General features: G+C 52.5%; 1 protein-coding gene and 1 long non-coding RNA gene across 3 annotated transcripts; one reads left to right on the top strand and one right to left on the bottom strand.

The window, feature by feature from the left end:
* On the top strand, positions 1-6,210 carry LOC120387436 (C-C motif chemokine 3-like). 2 transcript variants are annotated; one of them, XM_039508180.1, is made up of 4 exons: positions 1-22; positions 584-866; positions 4,584-4,701; positions 6,026-6,210. In XM_039508180.1, exons 2-4 carry the CDS (start codon positions 698-700, stop codon positions 6,135-6,137), a joined length of 399 nt encoding a protein of 132 aa, XP_039364114.1. In that variant the 5' UTR covers positions 1-22; positions 584-697; the 3' UTR covers positions 6,138-6,210. The 2 variants fall into 2 exon arrangements, with proteins under 2 accessions (XP_039364114.1, XP_039364113.1); XM_039508179.1 differs by lacking the exon at positions 1-22 and having other exon boundaries at positions 81-866.
* Positions 6,211-6,356: 146 nt separating this feature from the next.
* On the bottom strand, positions 6,357-12,094 carry LOC120387437. The gene is made up of 4 exons (XR_005590165.1): positions 12,042-12,094; positions 8,377-8,634; positions 7,269-7,465; positions 6,357-6,495 (listed from the first exon to the last, which is right to left on the bottom strand). It is a non-coding gene; the product is annotated as an uncharacterized LOC120387437 (long non-coding RNA).
* Between the last annotated feature and the right edge of the window lie 3 nt (positions 12,095-12,097).

Genomic DNA, 12,097 nt, shown 5'->3' with positions numbered 1-12,097 from the left:
CCAGAGAGCGAGTTAGAGACCTGTGAGTGTAGTGGAAGAGGACCCTGGTTCAATCCCCTGCCTCAGTGGGCTATAACAGGGTGTGCTGGCCTAGGACTGTGCTGGGCTCAGTTTCAGGCTCTGCCACAGAGTCCCTATGTAATCTTGAGCAAGTCATTTAATCTACCCCTGGCCCTTGGCGTACCATGGGGCTGAGACTTCCCTGCTTCCCAGGGGGCTGAGGATGAAATTGGTTCATGACCGTGAGGCACTCAGGTTCTATGGCTCTGGGAGTGCATCTGCAGACAGCTCCCCTGCAATGTACCTTCGCACACAAAATGGGCTGGATTATGCATCATTTCTAAGGCACGCTGGCCGGTGTCACTGGCTGTGTTTGAAACAGGCCTGCCCAGGCCTTCAGCAAACACAGGGGCAGAGAATCGAACCTCATCCTGTGTGGTTTGCAAGTGACTAAATTTAAACCTAAAACCCTCTGCCTGCCCCTCTCTGTCCTCCCCCGGGAGCATGTGCAGGGCTGGCTCCTTATCTGCAAATCAGCAAGAGACTTTCCAGTGACACTGCTCTTCTGTCTCCCCGGCCACAGGAGCGTGGGGACATAGGTATTAATAGATGATAATGAACGAATGGAATAAGTATTCATCCAACATGGAAATTCCAGCACCATCATGGGAATCCCTGCTGAGGGCTATAAAATACCATGGCCGGCGAGGGGGAAGCCAGACCATTCTCGGCCACCCCAACCTGCCAGAATCTGCCTGCTGCTGGCGCCAGAGCTGAGACACCCCGCCTGGAAATGAAGGTCGCCTCCTTAGCCCTTGTAACACTGCTCCTTGCGGCTCTCTGGATGGAAGCCCACTCGTTCAGCTGTAAGTAGCGGGTCAGCCCCTTTCTTTCTCCTCGAGACCCTAGCTTAGACAAGGCGATCAGGAAGGAAAGCTACCCACAGTGCAGAGGAAGGGTGCTCCCAGAGATGAGGGAGTGGGCTGGGCGCTGGGAGATCTGGGTCCGGTCCCACCTCTGCCACAGACTCTGTGCGCCATAGCTGAGTCACTGGGGCTGGGATATCTTAGGCCTTCCCATTAAAGGGTGGAAAATCCCCAGGGCAGTTTTGAAAGCCTCAGCCTTCGTCTCGCCGTGGCTCCGTTCCCCATCTGGGAAATGGAGCTCACGATTCTCCTTTTGTCTTGTCTGTTTAGATCATGAGAGCGGAGCCCATGGCTCTGTGCAGCACCCAGCACAATGGGTCCCCCCCCCATCTCTTTCAGGGCCTTTAGGCACAACTGAATCTGAATCCTTCCTGCCTCACCAGACATAGCTCAGGGCAAGAACAAGGCTCCAGGATCCCTGCCTATCCCGGCCTGCTCTGTGCATATCCTCTATTGTTAAGGCCCATTAGGTTTCCCTCACTGAGCTGTGTCTGATGGATGGACTCTTTCAGTGAGGCCCTTTGTGGATTCCTCTGGTTCATTCCTCACCCACACCCCAGATATTGCCATCTTCTTTTCTGGAGCAGTTTGGAGCTTAAAGGGGTGTCAAATTCTCTGAGGAAACTCAGCACACTTTCAACTTTGGGGTAAATTGATGCCATTTAATGTGCAGTGTTTTCCTGAGGCATTTGCTTTTGACGGCATTGAGAGGCCTGTCTGCACCTTCTGATGGATTTTCAGCTTTCACATCAGGCTGTTCAGGGGGAAATAACACCTCAGTGTATGGTTTGCAGATTGCGCTGCAAGTTGTAGATTTTCGATGGCCAAATCCTGTTGAAGCTGGGGAATGCGGCGCCATTTTGTCAAATCGTTACATTAGTTCCTTCCGGTTCTGCCCCTGGCCTCTCTACAGCTGCAGTGCACATCTATGGACAGGAGATTCGGGCTTTGTGCTACCTGGGGGGGGGTGGTGCTCAGCCCTGGGGCTGGCAGCAGAGCCCGTTCCTGGGCGGTTACTTTCAGAAGGGCCTTGCCATGCGTGGAGCTGGCAGAGAATTGCCCATCAAAGCCACTGCCTGGCAAATGCTTTTCCTCACAATGGAATTTTTCACAGAACAAATTCTGTTCTCATCAATATTTTTCAGGTTTTCATTTAAAAAAAAAAACAGAAAAGGGAACATTTTCATTTTGGGATTTTTCAAAGATGTCTTGATTTTTTTTTAAACAAAAACAATTTTGGGGGCTGTTCTTGCTGAATTTTTTCCCTGGGAAAAAATTAGGATGGCCAACTTTCTAATAGCACTAAACCAAACACCCCTGCCCCACCCCTTCCTGAGGCCCTGCCCATGCCCCGCCCCTTCTCCAAGGCCCCATCCACCGCTCATTCCATCCCCCTCCCTCGCTTGCTCTTCCCCACCCTCACTCACGTTCAGCAGGCTGGGGATAGGGTTGCAGGGGGGCTTGAGGGCTCTGGCTAAGGGGGTGGGCTCTGGGCTGAGTCTGGAGATGAGGGGCTGATGTGCGGGAGGGTGCTCTGGGCTGGGATCAAGGGGTTTGGAGGCAGGAGAGGGATCAGGGCAGGGGGTGAGGGTGTCAGGGGTGCAGGCTCCAGACGGCACTTACCTCAAGCAGCTCATGGAAGCAGCAGCATGTCCCCCCTCCAGCTCCTACACAGAGGTGCGGCCAGGTGGCTCTGTGCACTGCCCTGTGCACAGGCACCACCTCCGTAGCTCCCATTGGCTGCGGTTCCCAGCCAATTGGAGCTGCAGGGGTGGCACTTGGGGTGGGTCAGCATGCGGAGCTCCCTGGCTGCTGCTACACGTAGGAGCCGGTGGGGGGACATGCCGCTGATTCCGGGAGCTGCGTGGCATGGAGGCTAGCAGGGAGCCTGCCAGCCCCACTATGCAGGGCTGCCAACCAGACAGTCAATGGCCCAGTCAGCAGTGCTGACCGGAGCCGCCAGGATCCCTTTTCAACCGGGTGTTCCAGTGGAAAACTGGACACCTGGTCACCCTAGACAAAATAGATCCTTTCCTGACCCGTTCTAGGCACAAGACTGGAACCACAAGAGGCTGCAGAGCCCTTTGGCCCATGGGTTCTGTGGGACACCCGTACAGTCAGGGAGACCAGAGATCTCCCAGGCTGCCCATAGTTCAGTTCCACTCAGCTACTTCTTTCCCCGCACACCCTGGTTGCTCAAGGCTGCCTGGCCCTGCTCTCGTGCCTCCCCAGGGAATGGGCATGAGCTCGGGCCCAGCAGAGCGTGGGGAGCTCCCAGTCCAGGTGCCCCACTGGAGACGTGCGGACTCACCCCTGCAGCGCCTCCTGCTGGTCTCTTCCGGGAATTAGCTCTCCAGTCCCCGGAGCGCCCTCTGCAGGCCGGTGTTCCGCTACCGCTTGGCCCCCGCATCCCTCCCAGACCCAGTGCCCGTTATCTGGGGCACTGCCCCCTGGCAGTAACTCCTCCGTCTTAGGGTTTCCCCCTCCCTGGGGAACCCCCACCCACTATCCCCACCTTGCCTCAGTGTATGGCTACTGCCAGTTATCGTCTAGCCCCACGCCCTGGGGCAGACTGCCGTATCAGCCACTCATCACTTGCAAGGAGGGTTTGGACCTGCTGCCTTGGCCTACCCCTGGGCTGCCCTTTGCAAGCCCCAGTACCTGTTAGCCCAATGCTAGGCCGCAGCCTGGGGCTTTCCAGGAAGGAGCTCCCCAGCTCCTCTGCCTTTCCCCAGCCCTGCTCCACTCCGGTACTCTGTCTCTAGCTCCCTCAGCCAGGCCCTTCTCCCTCTACAGCCAGAGGGAGACTGACTGGGCTCCTGGCTCACTGCCTCTTACAGGGGCCAGCTGGGCCTGATTGGGGCATGGCCCCAGCTGCAGCCACTTCCCCCAATCAGCCCAGCCTAAAAGCTGCTTTCTCCAGTCACACCCCCCTCTCAGGGCTGTTTTTAACCCCTCTGGACCTGAGCGGGGTGACCACCCCGCTACACCCACGCTTTGGGATCCGAACTAACCCAAACACCAGTGCTGAGAAATTGATCACGTTTCATCCGAGGGCCTGAAAGGCTGTGCTGATGTTTCATGTCCCACGTGCTGGGTAACATGAGAGGACTCCCTGTTTCTGAAACTAAGCTGGTTCTCTATTAAGAGATCTCTATCACCGAGATCCTGCAACTGCAAGGAGCATTCAAGCCATGTGCACACAGACTGCAGCCTCCTGCAAACTGAGCTCCTCCCTCCAAGTTCCATGCAGGTTGCTACAATCAACATAAATTAATTAACCCCTGCAAACCACTGCCCCCGCCCCGGCAGGGGTGTTAACATCCTTGTCCCCATGCTACCAGTGGGGAAAGAGAGAAACAGAGAGGCAAACAGCTAAACAATGAGATCGACAGTGACTCAGTGGCAAAGCTGGGAATATTATAATTGCAATATTTCAGTGGCAGTGACAGGCAGAAACCCTCCAGTGCAAAACATCAATGAATCCAATCTCAGGGGTATCAATGGGAGCATCAGAGAATTCCCTCCTGACCCCCAGAGACAGCACTACCCCCAGCACTACTGAAGTCACTATTACACATGATTAATCCTGTCTCCTCAGTTCTTCATTATTATCCAGCATATGAGAACTCACGCAGCTTCCTTTCTTCTTTCCAGTTGATAGGAAACCCAACACATGCTGTTATGCAAGCAATTTTGTCCGAAAACCGATCTCCCCGCAACTGATCCGGAGTGACAGACCCACGGATCGGAGATGCTCCCGCCAGGCCGTGATGTAAGTTTCACAGGGTGGCAGACGCACGGGGCTTGATGCTTTTCTTTTCTCTTGTGTCTGTAACTCCATCTGATCCAGTAAACACGACAGAAAAGTCCTTTCCGGGAGCTGCTCATGTTGTACCTAATCCGCCACCTGATGATTCGCACGCAGAGCGAGCTCTCGAATATACCCCTTTGCAGCAAGGGGTAAATAGTGGTTTCTATGCTGGGATTTCATTACTAAGGCTGGTCTACATGGAAAGTTCCACCCATTTCATTAAAGGTCTGATTTAAAAACCAATTCCGTTAAACAGATGCCAGTGGCCTTGCTTATTTTAGTTACCATCAAAACTTGTTCCTAATCAACCCTCAACACGACACTTTCATGAGAGCATCCACAGGTATTTGCACTGGTTTCCCTAAATCATGTCAATTGCTGCAACTTTCTATGTAGCCCAGCCCTAAATACATTGGGATAAATCATCTGTTACTGCCCAAAGAGTTACTGGAGATCAAAACCGAATGACACATGTAACCATAAAGAAGCACAGTGCACCATGGGATGTGCTCCCCTTGCTAGTTGTATTGTGTGTGTGAACTGCCAGTGTTGTTGCACATTAGCAGACAGCCGCGGGGGTCTCATAGTCAGTGTGAACAGATGAGATTCCTCTAGAAAAGGACATTGGAAAGGAGCAATAGAAAAGTGAGAGGAGGGGTAGGTGTCACTGTCAGTGAATGTCTCTGCCTGGCTCAATCAGTTCCGATGCCGTAGTGAGAGACGATCCCAAAGAGCTCTGTGTTTGCCCCAGCTCTGGACGCCTGCACATCAGGATCAAGGTGTCTTGGCAGCACTGATCTTAGGACCTGAGTGCACTGAGTCGTGCGCGAGCCCAGAATTGGACTGGCAGGGGATACCCCAGCCTAGGACCGCAGTGCATTGACAAAGCTGGTGGGGGCTGTGCTGGAGTAGCTGGGAGTGCTGCAGGCCAAGATCATGGTGTATTGACCGGTGGTGTGTGGTGGGGTGGGGCACAGATTGCAATAGGACAAGATGTGGCAGGTCCGGATTGAGGTGTGTGTCAAAGCTGGAGGAGGCAAGTGCCTCAGCAGCAGCCCCACAACACTGTGCCTGGGGCCAGGCAGCTCTGTCAGCCTCCTGCACTCAAGAGAACCGATTTCACTGCAGAACCAGACCGTTTCAGGGACAAACGCCTTCGTTCCCAGCGCTCTCACAGTCACTGTCCTGGCCCCATAGCCACGTGAGCTGTGCTCAGAGTCCCTGTGCATCTCTGGCCCGTGCCTAAGGGAACCTGCCTCATGGCCCTTTCTCTCTCTATTCACAGTGTGGTGCTGCGGAGGGGGAAGGAAGTCTGTGTCGATCCCAGTGCAGAATGGTTCAAGACGTACAAAGAAAACCAGAAAAACTCCTTAAAGAAACATGGCCTCCGGGTCTGAGACAGCAGCAGCTGGACACGATCTCAGTTTCACATGCTACATTATTTATATGCACTGACGTACCAGTGTACGGTTTAGCTAATTTATTTTTCTAGTCCTGTTAATTTATGCGAAAAACCCCTTCCATTCCCTTCATCCCTTCTGTGTCCTTTTCCCTCCCACTGAACATGTGATGGGGCAGCTGGCCAAAACCACTGTCACTCTCTGCAGACACAATAAAATCCAGTGTTTTTTAACATGTCCCAGTGCTGCCACTGATGTGAGTAGGAAATGTCCCCCCATTTCTGAACAAGGATGGGCCTTGTTGCCGTGGTGTCACTATGGAGATCCAAGGATGGTGCAGGGCAATGTGGTGTCACTATGGAAACACAAGGGTGGTGAAGGACAACCTGTGTTACTATGGAACAACAAGGATGCTGTGGGGTTGCAATGGAGGAGGGAATCAGGGAGTGGACTGACCCTTGCTCACAGGAGGGGCGCGGGGAAGAGGGAACAGGGCCACTCTGAGCTTGTGGGCTCGTTCTGCTCCATCCTTCCCCCTCCCCACCTTTGCGAATGGTACAGGATGCTCCCCCCATACCCCCAAACCCCTTTGGCTCTTGAGAGACGAGGGGGGCAGGGCAGAGCTCTGGCTGCTTCCTGCAGCAGCCCTGATTGGCGGCTCTTCCCAGGAGGCAGGGCAGTGGCAAAGGCAGCCAATCAGAGGGAGCTTTCCCCAGGCAGGGCTGGAGTGCCTGGACCCATGGCCAGACTGGCTGCAACCCACTGGTGCCAGAAGTGGGATGGCAGTGACCACAGGGCTGACTCTGCTCTTGCTCTCACCAGGCACTGGGCAGCTCCCTTCCCCTGGGTGCCAGAGTGAGGGAGACCAAAGTCAGGCTGGTGTCCGAGCTCAGGGGTTCCTTTACTGATTTACCTGCTGTCCCCTCCCCATGGTACCTGGCAGAGGAGAAGACATGCCAGGGAGTTACATGCAGTAGCCTGAGGCTCTCAGCCTGGGGGGCACCATAACAGAACAAACGCCAGGGCACTGCCCCAGCCTACCCTCCCCGTATTGCTGTGGGGAGCAGGATCTCGGCTAGGCGGGAAGGGGGTGCGGTGTGAAGAAGGTGGGGAACCCACTGCACTAACCTTTCCCTTCTGAGAACCAAGGCCCAGATCCCCGCTGGGGTTCAGGAAAGAAGCTGGGCCGCCCCCCAGCTCTGCTTGATCTGTTTGCGCTGAATCCGCCCTGTTCGTCACTCTCCGCTCCAAGCTGTGGATCTCATGGACGCGAAGCTGCTGGGCTCTCTGGCCTGGAGCTCCTGGGTTTCCCTGTTTTTGAAGGACTTAGGAGAAGGAAAGTTCTTGGACACTAATTCCCCGGGAGCTTGTCCCTGTCCCAGGCTGACAAGACACTGTCGGTAACAGACACATGGCGGGGTGGGAGGCTGTCTAGAATTTTGGGTGCCAGTAGAAACTGCAAATGCGATTGCAGCTACTGGGGTCTTACTGTTTAAGCACCTGGCCCACCTCCCCTTGACGCTGAAGACTCTTTCTGTGGACTCTAGTGAGAACTGGACCTGCCCTCTACGGCTAAGAGTCCATAACTTTTGAAACAGCCTTTGGTTTTCTCATGTAGGAGGCCGGGGGCTTGAGGAGCAGGTACTCCCCCTCCCCCAATGGCAATCACCTCAAAGAGACCCCCTTAAACTTCCCGCAGGCCTAGGAAAAGCCCATCCTCCATTGATATTTGCTCCCAACCTGCTTTCATTCCATCTCCAAAACTCTCCTGCACCCCTAGGATCAGCCCCTCGCCATCCCCCCACGGGCCCAATGCGCCCATGTGCTCCCTCTTCTCCCGCCCCACTTTCTGCTCCCCGACCCCATCCCTGTGACAACACTGACAGTGCCGGGGGGCTGGGACATCACAGACCCCTTCCCTTTCCATGGCACCATTAATGCACAAACTGCCCCCGGGAACAAGCCGTTCGGGATTGGTTCTTCCTAACAATGTTTGGGGCATTTCTGCCTTTTCCCTTTGGCCTCCCCTGGTGCCAGGCAGCAGCTGAGGTACAAACCTGTATCTCCCTGTTATTCCTACATGGTTCCCTAGGGGTCTGACCTAGAGACCCTCACAGAACAGGGAGTAGGCTCAGGGAGCTGCCTCGACCTCCAGGCAGAGAGAGGGGGTGTAAGCAGGATACATGCAGGTTGAATCCTGACTGCAAGCTTTTATCTCTGCATTGTGCTCTTGTACCTTGTGCATCTGCACCACGTCTCCTCCACCTCCTGTGCCACTAGAGAACAGGTGCTTTTTCTCATGACACAAACCTTCCCATATGGTGGGAGACCCCTTCCACCAACACTTATGGCAGAAGCCCCCCGTAAAACGAACTCACGGAACTCCCCTGGTTTGGTGTCAGCCACAACTTTACCCAGGGTTCACCTGGTGGCAATGGGGATTAAGATCAAACTAACATACAGGATTTGTTCATCTTTGTTTATGTTCTTGTTCCTAAGGAAAATGAAATTAAACATGAAGTTAATTATTAATTAAAGAATAAGAGACTAATTATGTGATAACCTGAAGGATATTGTAATACTGAATGTCACCTTGTTTTTTTTTCTGTTAGCAATACAGGGAATGCTGGCTACTCTGGGACAAGTTTATTTGGTGTAATTTACCCCCTTTGGACTAAAGAATTCTGCAGTAACACCTCGCTCCAAAGGTTGGGGTGAGGGACTAGGTGAGACTGAGACTGCAGACCTGCTCTAGACGTCAGTTAATTCTATTGCAGATGGGATTTATTCTGACAACCTTTAAAGTCAATTTTCTGTTGAGAGAGAAACGACTTGAAGAAACACGTTGTGTAACCTTTTACCCAGCTAGCCTGTAACAGCCACTGACTGCTAGGGTGCTCCCATTCAACAGGAACCTACGGGCATCAGAGCCTCCGCCACTAAAGGGGTCGCCTGACAGCCCCAAACACTGCGCCAGAAGGAGGCCCAGAGTCTGGCTGGGTCCCGGGGGGGCGGAGGGAGGAGACCCCCATGGACGCCGGAGAGGAGTGGTAATCCCGAACCCTGATGGAACTGAACTGACACCCCACAGCCGCCTGCCGCTCCGGGGGCGTTTCCCAGGGTCCTAGGCCCTGATCCTTGTCACTGGCTGACAGACAGTCGGGGCAGAAACGGAAGGGGCTGGGGGCAAACGTGAGTCTGTGCCACCTTGATGCCCCCTGACCCTGGGCGCAGTGGGCTCCCCGAGGGTGAGAGAGCAGCCACACGGCTGCTGTAACCTGGGGCCCAGCCATGGCCCACCAGGATGGTTGTGGCAGCTGGCACTGGTGGGGCATGGCTGACCCGTGCTCCCTGGATCCCTCCCCTTTGCAGCCCCTGGCCAGAGACTGCTCTGGGTGCCTGGGCTGTCAGATCCCAGCCAGCCACTGGCATTGCCAGACCTCCCTGATCTATGGTGCTGCTGCTCTCCCTGCTTCTAGGAGTCACTGCCTCCCCCTGGGCCAAGATGTGACAGTGCTGCCCGTGGGAGCCAGCTGAGGTCACTCAATTAGGGTGAACTGCAAACAGAATGGGGCAGACAAACCCCAGAAGCTGGTGGTTATTCCAATACTTAGATTTACCAAGCCAGCACAGAACAGCTTCTACCATACCTCACTGGTTACTCAGAAGTTCAAACACTGCAGTTCCCTTAAAGTGCCCAACCTCAAGCCTCCATCCAGACACACACGCCAGCTATGATGATGATTACTGAAAATCTTATCTCATCATATAAAATAAAAGGTTCTTCCAATCTCAAAGGATCAGCCACATACCCAGGTCCAATTAACTAGATCTTACCTAAAATACACGCTATAGCCAATTCTTATTAACTAAGCTAAAATTTATTACAAAAGAAAAGTGAGAGAGTGTTGGTTAAAAGACCAATATACATACAGACTTGAATTTCAGTCTTGAGGTTCAGATACATAGTAGAGGTGAGCTTGTAGTTGCCAAAAGTCCTTTAGAAATAGTCAGAGTGTTGGTCCAATGTCCATATTCAGGGTGACTCCAGTCAGTGACTGGGGATCTCAATCCTTATGGCTTAAGGTTTCCCCCTCTTGAAACCCAAAGCAGATCTGAGATGAAGTAGGATCATGTCCTAGGGTTCTTATACATTTCCAGCAGCCTTTTGGCTTGAGAAAACAATAGGCCTAATGCTCCTTCTCCCAAACATGCTGGCAATTAACACAGGGTAATTTAGCCATTAAATAGTTCAGATACGGGTTACCACAACCTTCAAAGAGACACATAGAAAATAATACTATTTCACCCAAGCATCTTCCTAAATGTTAATATTCCTTTTTGATCTTTAAATTAAAGCCATAGCAATAAACAAGTCTTGTTTGCTTACATCACAAGACCTGAGCAAACACCTACCCTTCTACCTCTAACAATGCAGACCTGCATTTCAAAGCTCTATTCATTTACACATCTTCCTAACCAGTTTCTAACATTCAGCCCTGGGTCAGGTTAGTCTGCGAGTTAATTAACTCTTTCTGGCCCTGTTTTTCTTCAGTGAGATATTAGATCAGACTCATAATGTCACACAAGACCCCCGCAGCAATCATCTCCTGGGACTGCCAAGGCACTGAGCAGCTAGCAAGGCCTGAGACTCAGCTGGTGGGGAGGGGCAGGAGGATGCTCTTAAAGCAGCTTGTGCGTTGTTGCAGCGGTGAAAGGGGAAGCAGAGATGGGACCGTTTTACATCCCATGGCCAAGGCACCCGGCAGCTTGGGCAGGTGCAAAGAGCCGCCCGCGTGAGCTGGGAATGGGAGCTGGGGGTAGGGAGAGTTCAAGAACCCCCATTCTGCGCTGTCACAAGGAGGAGGAGCCAGGATGGAACTGATGCTCCTGTTGGGGACTTTAACCCCGACAGCGAAATTCGTTGTCTGATCACAGAGAGACAGGCAACACCAGCAAGGTCCAATCAAAAAGCTCTTTATTGACAAGTGCACACGTCAGTAAAGAGCAGCTCATCTCCAGTGAGAACCAGCAACTCTTTACAGCTTAGTATTAGCCTATATAGACAGTTTTATTACGTCATACATCACTCACTTGAGCAAACCCACCCCCCTTTGTTTAACAACTTAAAACTAGACACTTTTAATATACACACATGCCTAGACTTTATGTCTACAACTTTAGATTATTAATTATATCTTAACAAACACCAAAAGTTAGAAATACAGGGGAGTTTTAAACAAGCCTATAACTCAACCAGAGAGTTAGAATCTGAACCGTGGGATGCTAGAGTTTCTTATCAGTTCTTCAAACACTGTCCTTAGCACAGCTGATGCTATGCCAGGAATGCAATCCCTGGCTTATCTCATGTTTTCCAGGGCTTTGTGAAACAATGCTGCTTCTCAGTACTTTTCCACTCTGGGATTACCCAGAAACCTCTGTTAGCCTGACTTCAGTCAGGCTGGCATAACTGTTTTGTCTGCTATATTTTCATTCAGGCCTAACACTCCCACTCGGGGATCTGGGGAACCCCCTGGCTCCAGCTGCATAGATACGAGGAGGGGCTCTGGCCTGGGGTCTGCACGAGCTGGGACTAGATGAGCCCAGTGGTCCCTTCTGGCCTAACGTCTGTGACTGTGGGGAGCGGAAGGTCCTGTGACGGTACCTCCCATAAGTCTTTATGGAAATAGGACATAACTGGAATATGTTTTGTGCTGCCTGTGCCATGTAACATATCTCTGTAAAGGTTATGGTCTACTATATCTAGTCATCCTATTTGGACACATCTATCATTTTGTACTTGAGGTTAAGAATATTGGCTGTATACTTGCTTGATTTCTAAGTAAGCTTTGTTTGGCATTTGGTCAGCTTCTTTAGGAAGGAATTCGCAAGGCTAAGTACCCGATCAGGAAGCACTTGGGGAACAATGCCTCTTGGAATGCTCCAGTCCCCATAAG

The sequence above is a fragment of the Mauremys reevesii genome, linkage group 20, assembly GCF_016161935.1.
Source record: "Mauremys reevesii isolate NIE-2019 linkage group 20, ASM1616193v1, whole genome shotgun sequence".
Taxonomy (NCBI): domain Eukaryota; kingdom Metazoa; phylum Chordata; order Testudines; family Geoemydidae; genus Mauremys; species Mauremys reevesii.
Note: the sequence above shows the minus strand (reverse complement) of the source record. Positions and strands in the feature narration are given on the sequence as shown.

Coding starts and splice junctions, on each gene's coding strand:
- LOC120387436 (XM_039508180.1), top strand. CDS start 698: ATGGCCGGCGAGGGGGAAGCCAGACCATTCTCGGCCACCCCAACCTGC. Junction 867..4,583: donor GGAAGCCCACTCGTTCAGCT/GTAAGTAGCGGG, acceptor TCTTCTTTCCAG/TTGATAGGAAACCCAACACA. Junction 4,702..6,025: donor TGCTCCCGCCAGGCCGTGAT/GTAAGTTTCACA, acceptor CTCTATTCACAG/TGTGGTGCTGCGGAGGGGGA.